This window comes from Zootoca vivipara, chromosome 16 (genome assembly GCF_963506605.1).
Source record: "Zootoca vivipara chromosome 16, rZooViv1.1, whole genome shotgun sequence".
NCBI lineage: Eukaryota > Metazoa > Chordata > Lepidosauria > Squamata > Lacertidae > Zootoca > Zootoca vivipara.
The window spans coordinates 16,450,415-16,477,519 of NC_083291.1; the positions used below are offsets into that span (position 1 = coordinate 16,450,415).

Genomic DNA, 27,105 nt, shown 5'->3' on the forward strand with positions numbered 1-27,105 from the left:
CTGATCCTTATTGACATAATCAGTATTTTCAAGCAGTAATTTGGGGGGGGGGGGAAGAACTATACAGAACCACTTCAGGGAAATGAAACATACAGAAAGTATCTCTTTGTCAGTAAGAAAAAAACACTCAAATTCATACAATTAGATGTTACTTTTAATAGGAAGTAAAGGGGATGTGTGCATAATCTTTAGGGATCCAATAACTTGATTGTTCATCTATTTTCCCATGTTCTGAACATCTCTTCAAGAGCAAAATATTTTCACAATGCTTTTAAAACAGAAGAGAAGGCAAGTTACCGGAACATTACAGTCCTTTTTAAAGCAATACAATGACAATAGCCTTTAGAGTCCCAGAGATTGAAACTATAAGATTACAAGCATTTAAGACACCTAGTTTTGAAATACTTGCAGCTGTATTCATTGATCAATTTCACTTTGAACAAAATATAGGTAGGATGGAATCTGATTTCTTCATAAATACTTTCACAAGGATGGAGAGTTTACATTTTCTTCATTGGCAATAAAAAAGTGCTCAATTCACAAAAAGGGATACATCAAACCCAAAACATGCAATGGTTGTTCATTTAAAAAAAACAAAACCAAACTTTACTGTAACCCAACACTGAAGTAAGCAGTAATTCAGTTAACTTGTAGTATTTGCCCAAAAGAAAAAAAGGTCTTAGTTTAGCTTTGTGTATATAGTCTCTCCATTTATTATGAAAGGAAGGGGGCAGGGAAAAGAACATACCTCAAAAATCAATGATCAATAATTTAAAACAATGAGTGGTTTAATTTGAATTTTTAATCCAGCACTTCATGTGAAATAATGGGCCTCTTGCAGTAATTAGACACATCTGAAGCAGCAAAACAAAAAATAAAACAAAACCAACCCACCACCTACATTTTTGGCATATTTTAACATTTATTCAAATATATTTTTTTCCTTAAATTTATGAAGCCGTTATCCAGTGTTATCATGAAATACAGACTGTTGATTCTAGGTAGCCTTTGCTATCTCCAAGACCCATGTTAATTAAAAAGAAATAAAGCAGGGCACCACACTAATTTTGGGAGCTAGTACACTAAAAGAGTGAAAACCTGGGGAAGGGGCCTGAACTTACAATTTATAGAAGAAAGGAACTAAGTATCTGCAAAAAAGCTGGTTTTTGGTTGTATAGTATTTTACACTTTGATCTGCTACACCTGCCAATTTAGAGCAGATGTGCTTGTCTTTCCTTGTGTCCTTTCAATATTTTCTCTCCCTCCCCCCAACCTTACACCAAGTATCATGGATATGAGCCCAAGTATCCCAGACAATCCAGTGAACAGTAAGTGTAATGCACTGGTGTGATGTGTGAGATTTTAAAAAGTCTCTCCCTTTCAATCTTCATCAAAGTTCTGTTGTAGAAGGAAGTTGGCTGCCAAGTTTTCATTCTTCTCACATGCAAAATACGCTTGTATCACAAGTCCTTCAGGAAATCCTAGCGCCTTTAACTGTAGGATGGAAAAAGATATTAGAATTCACATTTCAGTCACAAGCCTCCTTGTTGAGCATAAATTCCAGGTAGATAATTGTGCTGACATTTGCTGGCACTTTGTCCAAATACTGCAACTTGCTCCTACCTCTGCCTAGGATCAAGTCCCCTTCCCTTTTCCACTCCTCCCACAAAAGGCAGGCAGCTTCAGTTAGGTAAAGGGGCCCCTGACCATCAGGTCCAGTCGTGTCCAACTCTGGGGTTGCGGCGCTCATCTGGCTCTATAGGCCGAGGGAGCCAGCGTTTGTCCGCAGACAGCTTCTGGGTCATGTGGCCAGCATGACAAAGCTGCTTCTGGCGAACCAGAGAAGCACATGGAAACGCTGTTTACCTTCCCGCCGGAGCGGTCCCTATTTATCTACTTGCACTTTTATGTGCTTTCGAACTGCTAGGTGGGCAGGAGCTGGGACCGAGCAACGGGAGCTCACCCCATTGCAGGGATTCGAACCACCGACCTTCTGATCAGCAAGCCCTAGACTCTGTGGTTTAACCCACAGCGCCACCTGGGTCACTCCTCCCACAAAAGGCAGGCAGCTTCAGTTACTACTATATTATTACTAAAACAGGGATACACAGCAATTGTTGAAATAAATAAAAGAAAAATGTTCACATAGGTAAATCAAGCAATGTAAAACCAGAAAGGTTAACAAGTTCAAACTCCTTATAGCACAGCAATTCAGCCCTGGAGGAGGAAAAAACCTCTGTGACCTTTCAATCACTAATCAATACTGCCCATAAGAAATGACTGCCTGCAATTTGCACCTCATGACTACAAGTTAATTAGTACTTTCTGTACAAACACCCAATTTGCAATCCACATGGTGCCATGAAGTCAGATGCTTTAACAATCCTCCCCCCCCCAAAAAAAAGAACAATAGCCAACTTGGTCTCAGTACAGTGGTACCTCTACTTACAAATAACTCTACTTATGAATGTTTCTACTTATGAATGGAGCTCCGTCCGCCATCTTGGATGCGGTTTAGATAGGATTTTTTCTACTTCCGAATTTTTAGATAGGGTTGCTTCTACTTATGAATTTTTTGTCCCAATGCATTCCTATGGGATTCGACTTACAATTTTTTTCGACTTACAAATGTGCGTTCGGAACGCATTAAATTCGTAAGTAGAGGTACCACTGTACATACATGTTGTAAAAATGCTTTTTTGAGGCAGGCTTGACAGACTCTCAATAAAGATCCTGAGATCTTGCTTCCTGGGCTCTCAATTTTGGGGCACAACTGACAGGGTAAAGGATGGATCGATCAGTAGTGAAGACTCTGGGTGGTCTGCAATTGTCTTTTAATTTGGAATTACAGGATGTGCAATCCTTGGTACCCCTCAGCAATTCACTGACAGCATCCAAGAGCAAGAGGAGCAGAATTCAGGTCAGGTGAGGAAGTTGCAGTTTTCATAGATTTTTTAGGCTCTCATGACACCAGAGTTTTGGAAAGACGCCATTTTCACCTGGCTGTCGGAGATATGTCAGTGAGGTTACTACCACTATGCCATCGGGTGCAGGGAGAAAATGAATGCCTTGAAGAAGTTCAACAAGAGCTCAGGAATAAAATCCAGGATGATGCCATATGGTGAGTTGGCAGCCTCCTTTTTAAGTAGGAGAAATGCAACTGCTGGCCTGGCTGCAGTGGCATCACTGTTATCAATCAATGCTAGCTGAACAGGCAAACATTATCACTCTCACAGGGAATGTCTGCCCAGTCAAGGAAGACTCCTTTGTCCACCTTAGGGACTTTGGATCAGGCACAGTTCCAACCAAGGTCACTACTTTCCATAACTGCTGTATCCATAACTGCATTGTCCAGAGTTCTACTTGCAAGATGCTACATCTTCAGGAACAGTCTGCATCCATTCAGGCTGAGGCTGGGTCCCTGTAGCTTCAATGTGAGTCAACTGCATGTTCTGGCTGTTTCACAGCAATGCCAGGTGAGCAGAAGCAGCTGGGAATGACTACATGTAAGCTTCAACCTGCAACTCACCTAATCATCTCAAGATCCATCACTGACCCTGGTGAGATGCAGTTACCAATAAAAGACTAGCCCACAGCTTTCCAAGCTTTTCATGTTGGTGACACTTTTTAGCCCCAGAAGGAGCGCGGAGAGGGTTCACGACACACCTACACACTGCAGCTGACACACTAATGTGTTGTGACACACAGTTTGGAAAGCTCTGGACTAGCCCTTAAGACACATCCACCTGTATACTAAATACCACCAATGGTCTTCTAGAGTGAAGGATCCACTATACTTTTTCAACCAATAGGAAGACCATGCTGGCTTGATGTACGCTACCAGGAACGTCTACCAGACCTAGAAAACCACACTATCAGATAAGGGCACAAAATGTCGCCACTATGGCTACATACTCCTGCTCTCAACTTTGGAAATAGAAGGTATGGCAACAGAGAATGGGAAGCTGTTCTCTACTTCAAGAACACAGAGGAAAAAAATGCTGCACTCACTCTTTCTATAGCTTCTTTTTCCTGAGGTGTTACTTGAATGTAATTCATGTGACGGCTTCCAGCTTCAGCTACGCTTCCTCCTCCGCCACCGCTGCCACCGCCCCCTTGACCAGACTCCTGAACAGGTTCATTTAACATCTGAATAAAATGTTCTTGGTGTTGGCTTATTTGCTGTGGTGCATGGGAGGACAAAAGCAAACAATACACTGAAATAAAGCATATTCATTCCAACCAATAGCCTTAAACACAACCACTTCTGTTTGTACTAATAATGCAATGTAAAATGCCGACACATAATAATCAGGAGTGCCTTACAATGATATATTTATGCATGCTTTAAATTTTAAAAAGTTAACTGAAGTTAATGTGCCTTGTTAACTTTACTGCCTCCCTCTCCCCATGCATATAAATAAACCATCTGAAACCACAGAGACAACCCAAAATGTTTTAAAAGTCACCTGCAATAATTGAGGATTTTCCCGACCTATTTGCTGTAGCAAGGCAGGCAGAAGAGATGGATTCTGCTGAATAATTTGCCTCATCTGCTGGAACTGAGGCTGGTTTCGTAAAAATTCAAGTGGGTGTCCTGAAAAGGAAAAAGGCTTGGGTAGATTTTTTATATATCTACACACACATATAAAAACAATATTTATTAAGTATTTTACCATGGAATATCATGGTAGTTGTTGTCTTTCCTCCCAAAAGCCTTTTTTCAACAGGTATGATGCCCAGAATCATATTGGGTTGACATGTCTTTAACTCCCAAGTCTTAGACCTTTCTTACTCAAAGTCACAAATCAGAGATTAAAATATTTCCTCAGTTTCTGGCTTGAGGTGCATGACAGAGCAAATTGCTAATTTTTCATGAGGAACCATGCTTATTGTCTGGTGTACAAGGGAGGATTTTGGGGTTTTGTTTTGTTTTTTTTTAAAAATGACTTATAAACAAAAATCAGACCAACGGTCAGGCATCAGACCCTATGAAATCCAAAGTAGAGCAATGAATTTTATCAAAACTTTTAATACTTTGTCTTGATGTAGAAAAACCACTATAAAAGTCACTCTAGAACATAAAATGTATATTCTAAGTAATTGATCTTTGTTTTAGAGAGAGGCTGAAAGTGAGCAAGTGACAAAGCAGTGGAACAGTTTTAGGAGTGAAGAGGAACCCATTTTCCAAGTGTGAAATTTTCAACATACATTGAAAGCCTGCAAAGCTATGTATTAATAATGGCTGAACCTCTGCAGTAATAAGTTCATTTTAGCTCATTCTAAATGGCATCAAGTATTTGCTTCCCCCCCACACACACCCCAAAAAATTCAACGTTTCAGATACATGTTGGCAGTCAGTTGTATTTTACCAGTTATTACCAAGTGAAAAAATATATTTATTAATCAGTCTGCTTAGAACTGATTTCCAAGACAGACTGCAATAGAAACTACAGAGGGCAGTTAGTTGCTTCTACAGACATGTACTATGGAAAAAACACAAGTCAGAAAGTTCCAGGTCTTAAGGGAAGCAGTCACAGGGAAGGAGCATGCATTACACCACATTATCCAAATCGAACCATCCAATGGATTTGTGCAGAACTTTTCAAGTATGGAAACCTTACCTCCTGTAGAACTAGTAGTAGTTGTGGTTGTGGTAGTTGCTGCTGCTGCTGCTACAGCAGCAGTAGCTGCTGCTGTTGCTGTTGCTGAAGATGGAGAAGCAACTGTGCTGGCTGCTTGAGGGGGGTCAGTCATTCCTTGACTCTCTCTATCTCCTGGGATACCCTAAAATGAGCACAGTCATGTTAAAAGAAATCAGAATTAACAAGCCTTCCAAACTGGCATAGTGTGTAAAGTGCTGCTGGGAAATGGTGTTTATGTTCCAGTGAAGTGTTTTATGTTCCAGTGAAGTCCACAATCACATTTTTGTTTGTGGCTTAAAATAGGAAATATATTTGGCCACTTCTTGGAAATACACAAGTGAATTCATGGAGTCACATTTAGACCACTGTAAACTATCACCAGTATATTCCAAAGATGTCATACACTCAATGTTTGCCAAAGATTATCATCATTCACTGTAATAGGTGACATACAAGGTGACATACAAGTCCAAATCAAGTGCTGGATAAAATTCTACTTCTCTGAAACTGTTCCCCCTCCACCTCCAACTTCTTGCACCGTTTGAGACAGGCCATATTTTAAAATGACAAGCAGATCTGCATGCAGAGAGCTTCAATTGAAGGTCAGAGGACTTGCTTCCAGAATCTCAGGGCTTTGAAGAATCCCAAGAATGCTATATCCAAATCCAACTAAAGGGATCTTGCTTTTAATAAAGGAAAACCTGTGGCAAAGATATGAAGAACTGTTCAACTAATACCCTGAACCAAAGGGCGATTTGGGCCTGTTCTTCTCACAAAGCCTCAAACTTCATGGCAACAGATTTTTGAAATTGAGGTTAACCAAGGCAGTCTCAGACTGAACATTGATGCTTTCCAATAACAAACCCTAGACTGCCTTAGCCATCTCAGGCAGGAAGGCTGCTGGGCAATGGGGTGGGCAGTAAGAGGATACAAAGAGGAACCATGTTCTGACTATGATATGGTATCAGGTACAAACCCTTGAAACTGTAGCCCAAGTGTAAAGGTTTTTCTGATGAATATGAAGTGACAGCAGCACTCTAATCTTCCAATCTATGCTGGTGCTGCACTAAGTACCTGATGGAGCACAGCTGGAAGAGGTCAGACCTGGGCAGCTAATCCACCCAAGTCTTGGTGATGTATCCCAGGTCAGGCAACCTCATCCACAATCAAATTGTCAATTATACAGGTGGGAGGGCAGGTTGGCATAGCTATCTAGGTCCCAAAGGCTAGTGGTTGGCCCAGCAGAGGCAAGGATTTGCAGCTTTCCTGTTTTATGCTAAAAACCTTCTGCCATGCAGAAACAATCAGTGTGAAGCTTGGCTGTTGCAGGCAACTGAGGTTACTTTTCACATTTTAAGCCACACCAGCCTTTTCAGAAAAGTGTGCAAAGACAAACCAAGACCAAAATCATGAAGTAGGAACACAAAGCTACTCAATGCCACACCAAAGAAGTTCAGGTAAATAACGACCAGCAGACCTAAGCTAAATGTACAAATGTTTTATTGTGTACAGAAAGGTACATGGCCGTTAAGAGGCAGCAACGATACACAATGCCTACGATACACAAATCTGAAAGTCTGAGAGACCCGGGATCTCAGCTGAAGTTTCTTGCCCCCATAAGAGAACAAAAGGACTGGAATTGCTGAACACTCAAACTAGAATGGAAGCAACTAGCAGGCATATCTTCTGCAGTATTATTCATTTACACAATTAGCATTTTCATTCTAAGGAGTTTGTGCCTCCATTTCCCTTCGCCATGAAAGTACTTTGCACTTCATTATAGTTAACTGGAAACTTAGCAAACCTGTTCTCGAAGAGGCATGACTGCAGCTAAACAAGCAGCGACTTAGCTTTCCACCTAAGCAATTCTGCCCAGTTTGACCTGACTTTTTTTTTAAAAAAAGTAATCTATACACAAATGGGTTATAACATTTTACTATCTAGAACTGACACGAAGGGGATGAAATGTATGGACGTTACTTTACCAGTGGTGATCTTAAGATTGAAACAGCTGAATTAGTAGAAGCAGACAGCTTAAAAGTAGTCTCCCATAAATGATTTGGGAACTTTGTCCAACCATTTTATGTAATAAATACTCAGATATTTTGCAATGCCAAGGTCACCAATATTGCAGTTAGGGAACTTTATAAATGATTTTGCAATAGATGGTTCAGGAGTGGGCAATGGCTTCTGGAGCCAACTTGTACACTTTATAGTAAAAGAAACACACCACATTTCAGAAGTCATCTCAGGATAGGGAACCTGCAGCCCTTTGGAGGTTTTTTTAATCCAAATGCCATCAGCATGGTCAATCAGGGAGTGCTGAATCTTTCAACTTTCAAATTCCAAAAATGAGGGGTGTTTAAAAGCTGTAACATGACTTGTGAATTCAAAAAATATTTTTATTAAATATAATTTAGTTTTGCATAAGAAATATTGAATATTTTAAATATTTTTGTATAATTTCCAATAATTTTAAACTAGTCCTATTAGTTTTTTTGTGAACAAAATGTGCAGTTATATTATACATTAGTATTATTTTAATATTTATATATTATACATATTTTATATTAAACTGTATATTACAATCACACACACACACACACACATATATATAATTTACTAATTTGAGCTGCAGCTTTATTTATTTATTTATTTCACAGGTTGAAGAATCTTCATCAGTGTGTTAAAAATTGCTTTCCCGTCTGTGCTACTACAATCCTAACCAGTGGGGATTGACCTACAATGGCTTCTAAACAGAGAACAAGACTAGGGACATTCGCACATATGAGCAACCTAATTGGAACTGGCAGAGAGTTGTTGCCCTCTGAACTCCCAACTCTGAGACGTTATAAGGTACGGGCTACTGCTAAGAGAACAAAGCGGTGAGGATGTAAGAAACTACCCTGCCCTGCCGATGTTGGTTGCAAAAGCTCACATTAACTGTACATGCCCTAAGGAGACTTAGGGCATGTGAAGGGACTTGCTTTCGTTAAAGGTCAGAAAGAGAAGACTGGTTCTATTGGACCATATCAGATTGGCTTGCCAGATCTGCCTGAACATAACAGACACACTTTTTTCACACACTTCTTTCTGGATCCAAACTCATTTCTCATATATTTGCCATTTCCAAAGCATCCTTCTTTCTTGCAGATCAAAAAGGCAACACATTTTTAAAACAGTAAAGAGGAGAGCTGAAATCATTTGGATTATGGCTGAAAATTACATCTGCTTTAACAGCAGAATGAAAGATAATAGGTCAGCTGTAATGTTTTATTTTCAGTTTTTAGTCACCTCCCAACCTTTGGTTTTTCTTTCTGTTAATGACTGTGTCACACCCAAAGTCAGTGGCAGAAGGCATAACAAGAAATTATGAATATCAAGAGAACATGCTCACCATCAGAAGATATTCCACTGCTCTATCAGGATTGTTGTAGCTGGCTCTCAGTGCAGCAATTACTTGCTCTCTCTCATAGCCCATCGACATGATCTCAGTCACCATATTTTCATAGGACTGACCTGTTACTAGGAAGATCAGAGGAGCAAAGATTAAGATGAAAGAAACATGCAGATTTAATGAAGGTGGGGGGAAGGTGTCAAAAATATCCATTCCTTGCTGCAGTCATTATTTAATTATAACAACTTCTGGCTTAAGAAAGCCATCTGATGTACAAGGCTAGAAAGTGTTTTTCCTAGACAGATGCCAATCAGTTTTGGTTTTTTTACTTTTGAAATGTCAAGCTTAATGCAAAAGCTATTCAAGTGACCAACTGTAATTGAGCATTATTAGCCAATACTGTTTTAAAAAGAGAGGTGGAGGCAGATCCACAGTACAACAGGGTTCTCTGCAGCAATCTTCAATACATAAAGCAGATATCAATACATGGCACTTGTTTTTCCAGAAGTACTTCTTAACAACATAGATAACAAAGTTTTAGAAAAGCAGTAATAATTTAACAATAATAATTTATTGCTTATACCCTCCACATCTGAATGGGTTGCCCCAACCACTCTGGGCGGCTTTCAGTACCAACAATAAGCTCTATATCATCAGATTCCCCCTACTGATCCTACCCATTCCCCTACCCTAGCAACCCTCAACACCTTACAATTGGAACTTCATTGTAAGTAATTGGCTAAGCAAAGTAAGAACTTAATTAATTAATTAATAAAATTGATCAATTAGGCAATTCCCCTTGAACACACCAGAATGAAACTGGATACATATTATTCTACATTTCTAGAGTTGCCATCTTGGCAGCAGACAACTGGTATTTACCCCTTAAGTTCTACAAATGCCTTGTCCTAGTGGTTAAAAACAAGTCCAAAAAGTAATTACGTAGTACTGAGGACATACTGTCTCCCTCCAACTCTCTCTCAGATATCTAACAGTCAACGTTAATAGCTATAAACTTTGCCTGCTGAATTATATAGCTTGCAATTAATTTGGAGCATGTGCTTTTGACACAGATTTAAGAAAGGCAAGATAGTGAAACCAGGAGGTGCAAGTAAAGTTTGTTGTATAAGAAAAATGGAGATTGTTCTCTGCAGATAAACTCACTTGCCATATTAAAATATTCACTAATGCTGACATTTCAAAGTGTCACAATTTTTGAATTACAACACTAATGTCTGAAGTAGGGTGCAAGCAGTGCTGTTTGCGAGTCTTTCATAGAAGAGGCACTCAAACAACCATCAGAAAATACTTACCAAGTGCACTTGTAGCATCCTCAAAGAGATTGGATCGCAAAAGATCACCTGTGGTACTGTAACAGAACAAAAACCACTCATTTCCTTTAAAACGCGGCTTAGAACGCGGCTTAGAGTTCAAGGGGCTTATATTATAATTTTGCTTATGAATAATCAAAAATTTGTCTGCAATATATACATCTGTTTTTACCCAATCAAAATGCTGCTAGTAGAAGTTGTCCAACTTCCTTTCCCACAGTAGTTGCAATCCATGGAGACACAAACTGGATTACGAAAACTACAGACTAGCACCCACCATTACAGGTAATGACTTAATTGCTCACAACTGAAATTCAACCAGGGATATGAGGGTATAAAATAATGCAAGTGGCACATTCCGTAGTAGTAGTCTACTGAAATCTGACCAAGGGTCAAGCTTCAAATGCACACAAATTTTACCAGCTCTCAGACTGACTCATTGTTTGCTGAAACTGACTGAACAGATGTTCATGTCCAGTTTCCAAGTAGCTTCCTTTGGTGCATCATTTAATCACTTTTCAGGGGAGGAAATGGAAATGTTTAACAACCTATCAACTTGCACTCTGGTGAAATACTTAATAAAACTAGAACATGGCTAAATCAACGGTTTTTGGTTCATGCTGTGGAAAAGCTACATCGCCATATTGTAATTATTGCAGAATCACATTGAGCAAGTATACTTGCAAGCTACTGTTGTATAAGTTCTATTAACAAACATATATACCGTAAAAGCTCAAAGTTAACACTATATTGACAACTTCACACAGTAACTCAACTGGAAACCCAGCCAGATGGGTGGGGTATAAATATAAATATAATAATAATAATAATAAGTATTGTTTTACAACATGGCATATTAAGAACCATTTTCAGAAGACAGTAAAAGATTTGTACAAGATAAAAATGCATTGGTGCTCTATATTGAAGCATTGATTTAAAAAATAAAAATAAAACAGGATTTTTGGAAGGAAGCATATAGCAGGGTTGATAATTAATATTTCTCTTTTTCAGCAATTTTGATGCCCTCCAAGAAGTCCTAGTGCCAAATTTAGTATAAGTGGTGGTAATAAACAAGACTCTGGTTTCTAATAATCTGCTCATACCTGTCTGTAGATGTTGGGCTAGTGGCAGCTGGTGTCTCTACTGGTTTATCTGCTGGTTTCTCTTCTACAGGAGCACTTACAGGCACAGGTTCACAAGCCACTGCAGCTGGTGTTGGGGCAGCTGGTGCAGGTGCTGAAACTGGTGCAGGGGCAGAAGCTGGAACAGGTGTAGGTTTGGGGGCTGCAGCAGCTATCGTAGAAGAACTAACAGTAGTGGTGGTATCATTTGACTGCTGAGTTGTAGTTGGGGATGGAGCTGGAGCAGCAGCTGCTTTGGGCTATAAAACGAAGAAATCTAAATGAATCAAATTCACAAGCCATCCTTTTTCATTTTTAACATGCACCAGTGATTGGCCGTTTTCACACACCTCTCAGGGCTCATCTTGGAAGTTACATCCACCACAAAAATGCTGATTTATATCACTCCATATGCCTGCTGCAGTGTTGGCTTCTCATGAGCATATGTAGCAGTCCAAAAGAAATCTGATGGGTTTGCATTAGCATAGCGAAAGCAGCCATTTTACACAAAAGATATTACACACAACAGTAGCCCCTTGGAATTACTAAAACTGCAATGATGTGGTGAATGCAAAGTGATAAGATGACCTGTGATGTATTTGAATACAAATATTCATTACAGGTTGTATCCAATACTAGTCTTACTCAGATTAGACCAACTGAAATTAATGAGAATGAGTAAATTTAGATCCATTAATTTCAGTGGGTCTATACAGATAAAAACTTAGTTGGCTATAACCCTTTATGGCTAGAAAACCATCATGCACATATTTGTGTCACTTGGTATTACTGCATGTGTCATGCAATACCTTAAGTTTGTTCTTTTCAACATTCTTAAAACAACTGTGCAGTTATTCTAGAAATATAATTTAAACCCAATCACATAAATATGGTTATGCTGTTGCTACCAGAGCAGTAGTTTTCAATCTGTGTTCCAAGAACTGTTGACTTTATTTCAAACTTTTGGGGCATTTTTACAATGTGAAGATCCGTGGTGGCAGGTATTTTCCCCTGAAAGACAGCTGGCCCTTCACTACCAAACTTCTACTGAATGGATATTGAGTATGTTTCAGAGCATCCACAAATAGCGATGGTGTGAGCCAACCAATCTGATCTGAATCTTCCAGCACCATGCAGGTTTTACTGGACGTATTTGTGGGGTTTACAAAGCAGGACAAATCAATGCGGAAAGGGTTAACAATCAAATCATCTCTGAATAGATCTATACAGTAAGCTAAATGCCTGCCAGTAAAGAAAACCTTTTTGCAGCAGGGACACAATCAGGTCATTTGAAAAGCAATTCAGCAAAATCCTGTTTAACCATTGTTGAAAACCATCAGTCATCAATATGTTCAAATAGACACAGATAATATGGCCGCCAAGGTCTGGTTATGGGTTTAGTTCATTACTATTTTTAGTGGACTTGAGGAGGCCACATTCTCAGATAGACAAACTGAAAAAGAAAGACTGTTGCCAGTCAAGCAACAAAAAGCACATTACAGCAAGCTGCAGTCATTGCTCTATTTCATCATCATCATCATCATCTTTTGTAGGCCGCCTTACTAAACTTAAAATTATGCTCCAGGCAGCTTAGAATGTAAGATGATTTACATAATTACAAAATAACAAAAGTACTCAAACAATAAAACAAAACACATCAAAAAGTACACAACCAAATTGAACAATTTCCAGATACACTGTAAGATCTAAAAATACAGATGCCAAAAGATTAATATCAACAATGGCAACAAAAAACCCTAAACTATACCTAACCCAGGGGTAGTCAACCTTTTTATACCTACCACCCACTAATGCATCTTTCTTGATGGTAAAAATTCCTTACCGGCCACCAGTGCTCAATGGAAGGAGGATTCAGCTTGTGCCGTAGAACCCCCTACCGCCCACCTAGATTCCTGAAATGCCCACTAGTGAGCGGTAGGGACCAGGTTGACAACCCCCGCTCTAACCCAAGGGTCTATTCAGCAGCCTCAGCTTTTGTAGCTGGAGTCAGCCAAGGACCCATCCCCCAAAATCAGGTGGAAAAAGGCTAACAAAGCAGATCATTTTTTAACTGACAATTTTAACACATCCCACCATAACCTTAACATCAAAATATATAGCTTCATCATGCAGTCAATTGTAATACATACAGAATGTGTCTCAAAGATGGACAGTTTTCAGTTATGTCAGCTGCCCATCTACTATCAGTAATGGTGTGTGTAGCTTCCTCACAAGTAAGCTGCTCCAAACCCCATGCTTGGCTTTTACAGGGTTTTATTATATACATATGTACAAGACAGAGCATCAAAAGGCATGACTGTACTAATCCGATTCAGAATCCGGAAGCACCTCCCTTCGTGATTTACGCCAGCATAACCCCCGGGGCACCCGGAACCTCCTCCGTTGTTCCTTCCTCTTTGCCCCTCTCCTCTGTTGGGATGAGGGTGCTGGTTGAGCACCCTCTCCACTAGAGCTGGTCAGTAGAGGGGCCGGCGTTGTGGCTCTTGGAGCCTCCTCCTCGTGAGTGCTTGGGTCTGCCCTCTGCAACTCTTCCTCTGGAGCTCCCATCTCCACAACATCCCTAAGGGTTTGCAACTCCTCCTGAGCCTCAGTCCCACCTTCCCGAGGACGCTGCCAGGCGCTAGGTGCTGGGGCTCTGGCAGCGTCCAAGAGCCCTCGCTCCGACCCACCAGGCTCTTCGCTGACCCATGGTGGTTCCTTGACACTATCTGCTCCAATTTAATCTGACAAACAGGGGAGGATCTGATCAGAATTGTCTAGGATACCAGTATTTGAGATAATGAAAACTCACACTTAACAGTAATTTAGATAAAGGTGTATGTTAAACCAAGGGTATTTTTCAACAGATATATAAATAGCCAGGATCCAATAAATTCCAAGAGATGTGTGAGAGAAGTGAATATAAAGTCGAGTTAATAAGTAAAATTTAGCTACTTCCACATTTTTGAAAAATATTTTCACCACTGCTACATGCACTTCACAGCAAACAAATTCTCACAAACTTTTATAGTATACATTTCAATATTATTGTTTTTTTCTGTTATTATAGTGCTGAATATTCTCTTAATATATTACAAAACTAGAAATCCTCAGGATAAAAGTTACCAACAGCCTGTTTTCTTGTTACAAGTCAACAAAGAACAATTTAAAAGCAACCCTCTGCCATCCAAGCCAGAATATTACTGATTACACTGAGACTTACTTTTGTCACCATAACCACCACAAAGTTCTTTTCATCGATTTTGTATTCTTTAAGAGCAGTATCATCATTAAGAATTTTACCTAGAAAATTAAAAAAAGCATTCATGTTAGTTTTTCTTCACATTTAATATGACCCCATAAATGCAATTGCAATGTGTTCACTTTGTGTAGAAATCTAAAGATGGAGTCAAATGATTATACTCATTTAGCTAAGCATATACCATATTATTCCGTCTATAAGACGCCCCCTATTTTGGGGAACTCAGATTTAAGAAAATGGGGGGAGATGGCCTAGAGTATAAGACGCCCCCTAGTTTTTGACATTATTTATTAGGGGGAAAACCTAGTCTTATACAAAGAAAAATGTGGTAGCTAAGACAAATTATTCTCTCCAATGTCTCCATGTGCATCACTTTTCCTGGCTTCTATGGGGTAATAAAACATTTACATTCCCATGCTGCAAGATAAGTAAACACTGAGTAGCTCCTAGTTATCTTTTTTCACATTATGTCCATTCCGTGATTTTCTTTGTTTCTGTCAAAGCAGTCATTCAAAAAAATCCACCTTGTATTGAATTTCACCTGAGTCTCATTGCTTGTTTACAATGTAACTTCACTTTGCTCTAACAATTTAACTAGTCTACAGTAGAACTTTTTCCAGCTTAACTGATTTTGAATATTAAAGAGGGAAAGCATTTTTTTTACCTATTTAAGTCAACCTAGTACTCTAAGCTAGCCCAAATACACACCAGCATTTTTAGCCAGTGACTCACAAAAGGAGGGATTCTTTAAAGGACAGCCACTTCTCACTTTCTGGCAGTTGTCTGTATTGTAGCTACAATGTTGCTAAAGAATGAGTTAACAGCAAACAACTGCTAACTAAACAACTGTGATAGGCAGAAACCTATGTCTACATTGACAAGTAGATACACAGGAATTAGGGTTGCTCCCTACACAGAAGCGAACCTCTCCCTATCTCAGGGCAGGATTCACCTTCGGAGTCCCATCAATGGAAGTCCTGCACAAGCGCAACAAGGCTTCCCCCTGCCCCTAGAAACAGGCTCAGGGGCACACACAGAACCTCCAGAATAGCGTGCAGGAGTAGGAAAGTGGGGATGCTCTCTGGAGAATTGAAATGCTTGTACTGGTGGTAAAGCTTGCCTTAGTGCAGAAATGAGTTCCTTCCAATCCGTTTCCACCTGAGTAAACACTATTGTTCCATTTTAGTAGCTATGGCAGTAAGGAAAATGTGAGTCAGTTCTAGAAAACTTATTAATGGGCTTGTTGATGTTTCTTTAATGTGAGATTAAAAACGTCTTTAATTCCCACTGCATCTGTTGGTATGTATCTATAATTTGGCATCCTCTCAAATATAACTGAGCTATTGGGTTTTGTATAAGATAGGTATCTTGGTGTTAAATATCCATGCAACAATTTAAAGTGAATCTTCTGTAATAGTTGGTGGCAGAGGTTTATATTGTGCTTTTGTCCATAAATTGTTCCATTTATCCCCTTCAATGTTTATATCCTACTATCAATTAGCGACAGCTTGTTGTAAGGCAGGAATGTCCAACCAGTACAGATGAAACTCGGAAAATTAGAATAATGTCGAAAAGTGCATTTATTTCAGTAACGCAACTTAAAAGGTGAAACCAATATATGAGATAGATGCAAGACATGCAAAGCAAGATATGTCAAGCCTTTATTTGTTGTAATTGTAATTATTTGTCATTAGGTGGGTCAATAATAAATGGAATGTAATTAATGAAATGTAATAGCGATGTTTATTTTTGTATTATTGTAACTATTTCGTTTATTACTGTGGAATTTCCAAAAGAAAGCATTTGTAAAAATTAAAAGAAAAATAAAAAATAGTAAGTTGCATTACTGAAATAAATGCACTTTTCGACGATACTCTAATTTCCCGAGTTTCACCTGTAGATCATGATCTACCAGTAGATCCCCAGCTGGTCCCGGTAGATCACAGGATACTTATCGTGTACAAAAAGTTATGGGGGGGAAAGCTAAAAAAACTCTGTGCAATCCTCCCCCCCAAAACCTCAACAACTCTGGGCACTTCCCTCTTCCCTCCAATGACAATGGGTAGATCACTGCCAGTTTCTTTATACAGTGGAACCTCGGTTTACGCTAACCTCGATTTATGAACGTCTCCGTTTACAAACGCTGCGGACCCGGAAGTGTTTACATCCGGGTTCTGTGGCGTCGGGTGCGCAGAGCGCGCGCAGAAGTGTTATATTGGCACTTTGCGCACGCGCAGAAGCATGCCTCCGTTTACGAATGCCTCAGTGGAACGGATCGCATTCATAAACAGAGGTTCCACTGTACTGGGAGTAGCTCACAGTCTCTTGGGAGTTGGATATGCCTGTTGTAAGGGTAGGTAACTGAGAATATGTATGTTAAGTGCTTTGTTAACATACTTTGTTATATAAATGCCGTAGATCAGGGGTCAGCAAACTTTTTCAGCAGGGGGCCAGTCCATTGTCCTTCAGACCTTGTGGGGGGGCCGGACTATATTGGGGGGGGGATGAACGAATTCCTATGCCCCACAAACAACCCAGAGATGCATTTTAAATAAAACAACACATTCTACTCATGTAAAAACACGCTGATTAACAGACTGTCCACGAGCCGGATTTAGAAGGTGATTGAGTTGGATCCTGGGCCTTAGTTTGCCTACCCATACTGTAGATTATTGTAATTTAGCTGAAGCATAAGATGCAAAACAAATTAAGTCCAAAAGGAAGCTGAATTCCTAGCCATATACAAATTCTTTCTTCTGGGAAAACCATGATCAAGGAGAATTCTTATATCAATTCCATATATTACACAAGAAATTAACTCTTGGTTTTTTTGGGTGTGATCAAGCCCAAAATTAAGCATTTATTAAGCCCCATTGGTAGTAAGGAGAAAGTTAAGTATGTGCCTAAATTCCTCCCCAATAAGATTGAAAAGCTTCTCATGTTGGCTGGATGGAGCTCTTTGTGACCTGCCAACTTTTTTTGTTCCTCTTACAGTAACACCTGGAAATAATTTCTACATTACCTGCATATATTAATTTTTGGCCTGCTACTGGAAAAGCATCTTTCCCCTTTTCTGATTCAATCTTCTCTTTCAACGCTTTAACCTACAACAAACAGTTTAGTTAGAAAGTTTAGTTAGAACTCTTATGAACAGTGTTTTCAAATACATGTATATATACCGTATAAACATTAGGGCACGTGTGATGCCAACATTCTTTGTCTGTGATACAAAGTTTTGTTTCCTCTATTGCATATGGGGAACTTGTGGCCCTCTATATGCTGAGGAAATACAACTCCCATGAGCCCCAGTCAGCATGGCCAATGGCCAGGGATGATTTGAAATTATAGACATCTTAGAGAGCCACAGATGTCCATTCCTGCTCTGCTGGAAGGATTTCCTGTATTAGTAATTCTTCAACAATTAGATAATTCTGTCAAGTGAAGAGATTACATGTAATCCAAACATTAAACACCTATGCTCAACACTTCAGTTTAAACTTTCAAAATGTTCCGCCCACAGGACGCAGATTAAGTTAATCACATTTGTACCCCCACCCTTCTGCTCAGGGTCTCACTTTACCCTAAAAATTCTGCAAGCCAAATTAAGCTACTCAGTGAAGCTGAATAGGAATTTGTTTCCCACATGCAATCCTAAAACTCTAGTCCAGCAGGAGGGAACCTTTTTGGCTCCACAGACCAGAATCATGGGTCAATTTTGACAGATGGGCAGGTCATCAGTTAGAGGGATGAACCTTGTGCTAAAGGAGTTTGCCCAGATATACTTTGCCATCAACATCAACCCATAGCAGTCCACAAGAGTGTGATGTGGCATGCGCTCTCAGTTTCAGTGTTCTTATCTTCCTTTTGCCAAGTGTCAGATCCTTAATGCTATTTTAGTGGTCAAAGATGAAAATTTGAGAATTCAAGATGGCAATTATTTTTTTCAAGAACCACAAAACCCTGTGCATTAGTGTGGGGCTCTTGACTGTGTACTGGTCACTAATAAAAGTGAATATATATACTCTGCCTCTTCACAAAAAATGCCTGAAGTGGTCAATGACATTTGCAAGAGAATATAATCAACCCCCACAACACAATTAAGAAGTTAACACAATAAGATCAGACAACAGCAGATAACAAATAAAAAGTACCCGTACATTTTTCGTTTGCATTTAAGCTTTTTGGCACAATTTTTTGTCTGAATTTACACCACATGAAGGTCCAAAGATTCCACAGTATTAACTTAAAGCACTGAACTTATACAAGTCTATTTAATGTAAAATGTTGTCCTTCGGTCTCAGGAATGCATAAGCAGCAATAGTGCCAGAGGTACTCATCAGCATTTAGAGTAACTAGACAGCACTGTCTTTCTATAAGGAAGAGACTGCCTTTAATTTAAGTCCAGATTTTTATTAATAAGTCTGATGCAATTTCCCTTGCCATGACAAAAGCATATTCATTCAGTAGCATGTAGAACACGCTGACAATAGCACAATGTCATGACCAGGAAGAGTTTTAATTTGACTGTCAATCTGCCAAGGGAGTGGGGATATGAGAAAAGAAGATCTTTCAGGAATGCCATTGATGACTTTACACCTTTATACTTCATGGCAGTATGCCTGAGAAGCTTGTATTGCCAGGCAATAGGAATTTTACCCCTTTCCTTCTGCCATCCAATTTACTTGCTGATCTCATATTTTAGATGGGTGGGGGTCCAAATTAGTGCATGCAGTATGCTTAGTACCAAGGATGGATGAGTCCATCTCCAGTCCTAGTAACTTTCACAGATGCTCACCCACAGTTCTGTTCAAACATATTTCCACATTAATCTGCAATTCTTGTAATCCACATAAATATTAGTACAGTGGTACCTCTACTTACGAATTCAATGCGTTCTGAACGCACATTCGTAAGTCGAAAAAAATTGTAAGTCGAATCCCATAGGAATGCATTGGGAGAAAAAAATCGTAAGTCGAAGCAACTCTATCTAAAAAATCGTAAGTAGAAAAAATCCTATCTAAACTGCATCCAAGATGGTGGACGGAGCTCCATTCGTAAGTAGAAACATTCGTAAGTAGAGTTATTCGTAAGTAGAGGTACCACTGTATTCAAATGTAATGGTTTAAACAAGTATTTCAAAACATTCTCTCAAAACTTAACAGAGAACTGCTTCAGAGCAGGAACACTTAAAACTAAATTTCAATCCAAGCATTAATCCAGGAGGCATGGATCAAATCAATCCATATAAGAATTCAGAGTTATCAAAGTAAAAGAAGGTACAATGTACCAGAGACCAACAAAGAATTAACAATATCAGATGAAAAATCTGAAAGTTCAACTTTACATTGAGGCAATTCAAGTATATTTTCAGTTCTGCACAAGTTAAGAACTTTACTGCATAATCATTCGTGGTTTTGCCAGAAAGAAAATGATGAACAACTGCCAATCATATGCTTTTAGCTATCTTTGCTCCAGCATCATCCCTACCTTTGTTCAAACCCATGGTCACCTAACTGCAATGCTGCATGTTTTTAACTTCTGTAATTCGGGTGCTAAATACTTAGAAGCTGCCTCTGAAAAGAACATGTCCTTGAAAGGACTGTAGAAGCACAAATGAAGGAAACAAAGACTTGTAAATGAACACTGCTGAAAGTGATCAGAATAGCATCTGAACAGCCATGCATAAGTCTATTCCCTGAAAAAGTAAAACTGTCCCATAGTTTTGAGATAAAAATAACAGTCAGTAAAAGATTTTGCAGATCCATTCATTCTACAAAGATTTTCATCTACTAAGCCTGCAATATTATGTTTAATAAGGAGCAGTGGTAGATTGCTTTATTTGATGTTCACTGGGGGTGGGGTGGAGTTGACTACACAGTCCATTGTGGTGACCATAACCTAGGTTCAAACCAAGGTGCCATTTGGCTATTAGCTTATATATCTGAGTTTCTAATACTGGTTGGTAACAAATAGGAAAGACTAGATAACAATGCAGAATACAACTGAACAGAGCCAGAACATTAGATTCCTTAACATTTATCCTGAACAATTTCATGAGTTGTCCAGTTTCCAGAAAATGTATTTGCTGGCCAAAAGTACTGCAAGCTATGATAGGCAGGGCATTGGCCAGTGAGCAGTGTTGCCTGTTTCCCTTTACTGGCTCCTTGTGGTCAGTAACACACATCTTCTCTTGACATTTTGAAGTAGATACTTCTTAACACTATTTTAGCACCTGTTTGCTGTGCTACAGTGAAGGGTAAATACATCTCTGAATAGGAGCAAGCGATGACATAATCTGCTGGAGTAGCAAGGTGGATCCTCCCCACAGTGAATGAGGCGATTCACTGAGGGATGCGGATTTTTTTTCAGTGGTCTAAACCACTGAGCTTCTTGGGCTTGCCGATCAGAAGGTTTGGCGATTCGAATCCATGTGATGGGTTCAGCTCCCATAGCTCTGTCCCAGCATCTAACCTAGCAGTTTGAAAGCACACCAGTGCAAGTAGATAAATAGGTACCACTGTGGTGAGAAGGTAAATGGCATTTCCATGCGCTCTGGTTTCTGTCACAGTGTTCGTTGCGCCAGAAGCAGTTTAGTCATGACCCATAAAACTGTGGACAAACGCCGGCTCCCTCGGCCGGAAAACGTGATGCGTGCTGCACCCCATAGTTGCCTTTGACTGGACTTAGCCATCCAGGGTCCTTTACCTTTACCTTTTTACCTTGTGGCTTTCAAGTCTGAGACAGATAAATTAGAAAATGATGAAAATAATCAAGCAGAGGGCTGGACACTTCTTATTTACATGGGGTTCCTACTTCATGCTAGACGTTTTAATAGTTAAAATTGATTTGCACATCAAATTAGATGATAAAGCTTGATTTCAATGTGTTGAGCATCTTGTGTTATGATGCAATGTGTTTTACAATTTGCATTTATTATATAAAACTCTATTTGATGGGAAATAGTGCCTGCTCTATGACCCTTTAAAACAAAAGAGCTCTTGAGAGTGCTCCTTGCCATGAGGATTTTTATGGAATTATCTGAATGACAAATTTGCTCAACACAGACTACCAGGCAATTGGCTATCACCAGCCTTGGCTTAAATATACAAAGTTACTAAGAAAAACTGTATCCACCTTGTGTTTTCCTTAGCTGAACACAGAACCACTGAATGACTCCAAGAAAAGCCATGAAGTAGGCAATACAGTGGTACCTCTACTTACGAATTTAATGCGTTCCGAACGCACATTCGTAAGTCGAAAAAAATTGTAAGTCGAATCCCATAGGAATGCATTGGGAGAAAAAAATCATAAGTCAAAGCAACTCTATCTAAAAAATTGTAAGTAGAAAAAGTCCTATCTAAACAGCATCCAAGATGGCGGATGGAGCTCCATTCGTAAGTAGAAACATTCGTAAGTTGAGTCATTCTTAAGTAGAGGTACCACTGTAAATTACTGGCATATCTTTCATATTTACTGAAATCTACAGCTCATCAAAATAGCATTTTCCAAAGATACACTTCTAAATACGGAATGCAAAAGAGATCATAGAGGTGAAGCCTGCAGCAATCTACAGACCAGCAGAAAACATTCAAACAATCAACCTTTAAATGTCAATGGTTCCAATACTGCAGTGTGGTGAAATGTTTTTAGCCCTAGCAACATGTTGCTCGGTTGAACTGCTTCCCACCCCCACCTGCCCAAACCAGGAGTTTGTATACTATTTCTATGATTTTTAGCCCACATCTTCAATGTATATTTGGCATTCCCAAGGCTTCAAATAACGTTTAAGCAATGCTAGAAGTGGTGAGTACCAACAATTCAAGGACACAGTTTATCCAAATAGTATTTACTTGTTTAGTGCCATGAGTACTTAACATATACTGTAACCATGTCATGCTTATAACAATTCTGTAATGTAGTTCAGCATTATCCTCATATTACAGAAGAATGAGACCTAGTGCATGGATGGGAAACCTGTGGTCCTCCAGATTTTGCAAGAATCCTAACTCCCATCAGCACTTTTTCTTGGTGACTGAAACCAGTCCACACAATACATGTACATAATTTCTCCTCCGTATAAACATCAATTTGAAAAAGTACAATAGAAACGTTAACTGTTCAAAGTACTCTCCATTGATCCTAGTAATCCTAACAACTTCATACAATAGTACAATATGATCCTCAAAGTATAGACCAGGCATCCCCAAACTGCGGCCCTCCAGATGTTTTGGCCTACAACTCCCATGATTCCTAGCTAGCAGGACCAGTGGTGAGGGAAGATGGGAATTGTAGTCCAAAACATCTGGAGGGCCGAAGTTTGGGGGTGCCTGGTATAGACCAACAAAATATTTGAGGTTGAGATAGTAGCTTTCCTAAAGACAACCAGCGAGTTCATGATGACTGATCAAAAATACATCATTCCCCATACTCCAAAGCAATGTTGATACATTTTCTACCTTCCAAGCACAAGGATTAGAACCATTCTGAGATCTTATTGATTCATCCCTTTGGCTTGCAAATCCAAGAACAGAACTGCTACATCCAAAATCAACATTGTCTATGGAAAAAGCTTTCATAGCTGCAGGTATGCCAGATTTGTCCCAACTTCCCACCAGTGCCACCGCCACCTTCCTTGGTAATAAATCTGCAAATGTAAGGTTATAGGGTGGCTTCAGGAAAGATGTAATAGTAACTATTATACAAGCACCCAGTTGGTTGGGAAAGCATTTTAGCAAATATGAAGCAGTATCAATGGAGCTGCACATGAACCTGACTGGAAAAACTGGGCTGAACCATCCTTCATGACAGACAGCCATATTCTATGTTACTTCAGAAAGGGGCATCTAATCATAATTTTTAAAATCCTGGAAAGAGTGGAAAGGCATAGAGCGCAGCTCAGCGCAGAATATTAAGGGCGTTGTATCTACCCCTCAGATACTAATGCAGTGTTTCTCAACCTTTTTTGGGCAAAGGCACACTTGTTTCATGAAAAAAATCACGAGGCACACCACCATTAGAAAATGTTTAAAAAATTAACTCTGTGCCTATATTGACTATATATAAAGTAATTCTCCCACGGCACACCAGGCAACATCTCGTGGCACACTAGTGTGCCGCGGAACAGTGGTTGAGAAACACTGTACTAATGTGAAGGGAGCAACATTTTTAAAAACTGTGTGACAATACAGGTTCACTTTCATTGACCACTTATAGCTAAAATGTCACAAAGTCTATATACCTTCCCCCATTTTCTCCAAAAGGCTCAGCATTCAGCTCACCAAGGCTGCAGAAAGTGTCACTATTAACCAACAACAGAATAACATTCCTGCTTCCTAATCACCTTTCTGTAGAGAAAAATCAATACAGCTCACACCAGGGAGAGGGAAAACACACATCTCAACACTTACATCACACTGCCTCAAGAAGTATTTTAATATGGGAGTGCAAAGATTGCTCCTCTGCTACCTACTTATAATGTACAGTAATGAGGGTTTGGCTTGGAATAACCATTTGGAGCAATCGATGGAGGAGCCTGCATCGCTAGGCACACCAGATTAGCAACCGGGCATAAACTTTAAGAGACACACACACAGAGAGAGAGATAAAAGAAACAACTCCCTTGCAGTCTACACTTCGATGCGTAGGGCCTCCTTTTCTGATTCAACCCGAAACAGAAAAGGCACGGATCGCTCCACAAGCGGGATAAATTTAACCTTCAGGAAGAACTAGCCCTCCCCCTAAAAAACCTTAGCATACCCTCTCGCTGCCCACCTCTTACGGACACGGGCCTTTCCCCCCGCTGCATACCCAGAAGGCGGGAGCGCGCGCGCGGGCAGTCAGGCAAGCCAGCCAGCCAGCCAGCCAGCAGGCACCCAACTCGCACACGCCCCTTCCTCATGCGAAGCGAAATAATGCACAGTCATGGCAAAGCCCCGCTCGAGGACGCCGCCACAGCCACCCACCAGCCCCTGCTCTGCCCCTCCAGCCACCGTTCTCTAGAGTCCCCTTGCACGGCAGATACACAAGCTGGACGGGCATCGGCTATAGATTGCAAAGGGAGTCACCTCCTTCCCAGGCCTGGAGGGGGGTCGGTGGAGGAGGGGGGGGAAGGAAGGCACATCCCCTTCCCCGCCTTGCAACGGAGCCTGCGTCAAAGGCCTCGCCGGGGGACGGAACCTGCAGCCTGGCTCGGCTCAGTCACGCCGGAGGGGCCTCCGAGGCCTCCCGACCACCAACCCGCGCCACGGATTCTTCCCTCCCCTCCCCCCCAATAAAAACACCCCCCCCCCGGTTTCCCGGCCTCTCTCCCTCCCTCCAACTTTCCCCTCCCGCAACTTCTGAGGAAAAAAGCCTCGAAACGGGGCTCGCTCGCTCGCTCTCTCCCCGCCACCCCGCGCCTCCTGTCAGACGAACCTTCCCCTCAAACCCCCCGCGCCGCGCCGCCCAATCCCAGGTCTGGGCCTAGCACACAAGCTCGGCTCTCCCGCTCCCTCAGGCCGCACCGTCTCCTCAGGGTCGATGTCTATCTTGAAGGTTTGCTGCTGCAGCGTCTTCAGGGTGATCTGCATGGCGGCAGCTGAGCTGTAGGCCGCGGCGAAGCCGACCCCCGCAGGCTGCCTCAGGGAAGGTGGTGGTGGTGGTGCTACTGGTGGCGGCGGCGGCGGGAGCTCCCCCTGGGTCCTCCAGTCACCGCTCCGGCCTAGGCTGGCTCGGGCTATGGTGGGAGAAAGTCAGGGGGTAGGGAGGGAGGAGTTGTGGGCGGAGCTTAGGAGGAAAAGGAAACGTCCCCCTCCCCTCTCTCCGTCGCTCTCTCGCGCTCAGGCGGGCCATTGCGCACGCGCGCGGCCCAAGGAGGCGTGGACAGGGGCGCTCGGCTCGCGGCCCAGCTGCTGCTGCGGCCGCCGCCGCCGCCATGATGACAGCGATGACGAAAGGCACCTTCCGCCACGGAACCCCCTCCCCCTCCCGCGGTAAGAGGAAAGGAAGGCGCGAGGGAGCGCGCATGCGTAAAGCGGGAGGAGGGGGAGGCGTACGTGCGTGCGTTTTGTTTGTTTGTTTCCGCCCTTCTCTTTTTTTGAAAGGGTGGGAGGATTGCGCATGCGCGAGTGGCGAAGGCCGGGCGGAACAGAAGCTGCAGGGCGGAGATCTGGGGCCAAAGGCGGGAAGAGGAGTGATAAAGGGACGGGGGGGAGGGGAAGCGAGTCCTCGAGCGCCGGGGGGGTGCGGGGGGTGTTGCTTAGTGGTTTCGTTGGGGATTGAGGGTTCCCCCCCCCGTAACTTTATTTTAGATCTTGTGGTGATTTGTGTGGAAACGGTTCGTTTTGGTCGCGTTATTATTTGGGTTGGTTTATTTATCGATATTATTATTCATTAAATTTGTAAATCACCCCTTCATCCCAAGATCCCAGGGCGGTTCACAAAAGAAAAATACAAATGGTTCATGACTACTTTTGTAAGCTGCCTTGAGCATGGTTTGACCTGTGGAAAAGTGGTAGAGAAGAAACGGCTAAGGAGTAAACCCTACACAAATCCCTTAGTGGAGTCCCTAAGACGTTGTATGCTTCCTTCCGGCAACTTCTGCAACCCTTGTATTGCTCTGCTTTCTTTTGGACCACATCAGTGAGGCCGAGAAGGGGGGTCTTGTTGTCTGACAGCCCAGGCTTGTGCCCCGGGGAAGTCTAGTTAATGCGACGGTTTGACTTCGCCCCCCCCCCCAGGCTCACTCCATTGTCTCTTAGGACAGATGGATGCCAACAGTATATATCTGGGACACTACTTTTACAGACTTTGCACCCCAAGTTTCATACCCCTTTGTTCCTCCAAGTCACTTTTTTCTGTGAGAAGAGGGTGGGTGATGATAATTCATGCAGTTATCTGGGTAAAGGGGAAGGCCAGCCTTTGGCTAAGGAAAAAGATATGGATGGTATTTTGGTTCACCCTAGGAAGAGCACACTGGCCCTTCAGGTTGGAAACAAGGAGAACTAACGGCTGCTGGGTTTTGTGGGTTTGGGATTTTTGTACATGTGTGCGCGCTGCAATTTATTGTAAGCCACCCTTGAGAATTGCTGCTTTGAAAGGCAGGCTGCAAATCTAAATAATGATATATGAACAGAAATTAAATTGGCTCACTTTGCATTTTGTTGCCACTCTCGAGTGCTACTGCAATCTCAAAGCTATGTTCATAAATGTTTCCTTCCTTTCCTCCAGCAACATGCATCTTAAAAAGTAAATTCTGAACTTTTTGGTATTTTAGTGGAATTCAATTTACACCCCAACTTTCTGTTCTAGTGGAATCTCAAGGATGTTTAGAAAGCAATTTATGCAACAGAAGGGTTAACCCAAAACACAG

General features: G+C 41.2%; 1 protein-coding gene across 3 annotated transcripts; it reads right to left on the reverse strand.

Annotated features, from left to right (window-relative positions):
* Positions 1–136: 136 nt before the first annotated feature.
* Positions 137–25,525, reverse strand: RAD23B (RAD23 homolog B, nucleotide excision repair protein). 3 transcript variants are annotated; one of them, XM_035140854.2, is made up of 10 exons: positions 25,259–25,525; positions 17,779–17,860; positions 14,718–14,797; positions 11,477–11,754; positions 10,356–10,411; positions 9,043–9,164; positions 5,625–5,787; positions 4,470–4,597; positions 4,012–4,200; positions 137–1,494 (listed from the first exon to the last, which is right to left on the reverse strand). In XM_035140854.2, the coding sequence occupies exons 1-10, from the start codon at positions 25,322–25,324 to the stop codon at positions 1,381–1,383; spliced, it is 1,278 nt and encodes a 425-aa protein (XP_034996745.1). In that variant the 5' UTR covers positions 25,325–25,525; the 3' UTR covers positions 137–1,380. The 3 variants fall into 3 exon arrangements, with proteins under 3 accessions (XP_034996745.1, XP_034996744.1, XP_034996747.1); XM_035140853.2 differs by having other exon boundaries at positions 9,043–9,170; positions 25,259–25,523; XM_035140856.2 differs by having other exon boundaries at positions 4,012–4,182; positions 9,043–9,170; positions 25,259–25,522.
* Between the last annotated feature and the right edge of the window lie 1,580 nt (positions 25,526–27,105).

Coding starts and splice junctions, on each gene's coding strand:
- RAD23B (XM_035140853.2), bottom strand. CDS start 25,324: ATGCAGATCACCCTGAAGACGCTGCAGCAGCAAACCTTCAAGATAGAC. Junction 17,861..25,258: donor ACATCGACCCTGAGGAGACG/GTGCGGCCTGAG, acceptor TGTTTGTTGTAG/GTTAAAGCGTTGAAAGAGAA. Junction 5,788..9,042: donor CAGTGGAATATCTTCTGATG/GTGAGCATGTTC, acceptor TGCTCATTTTAG/GGTATCCCAGGAGATAGAGA.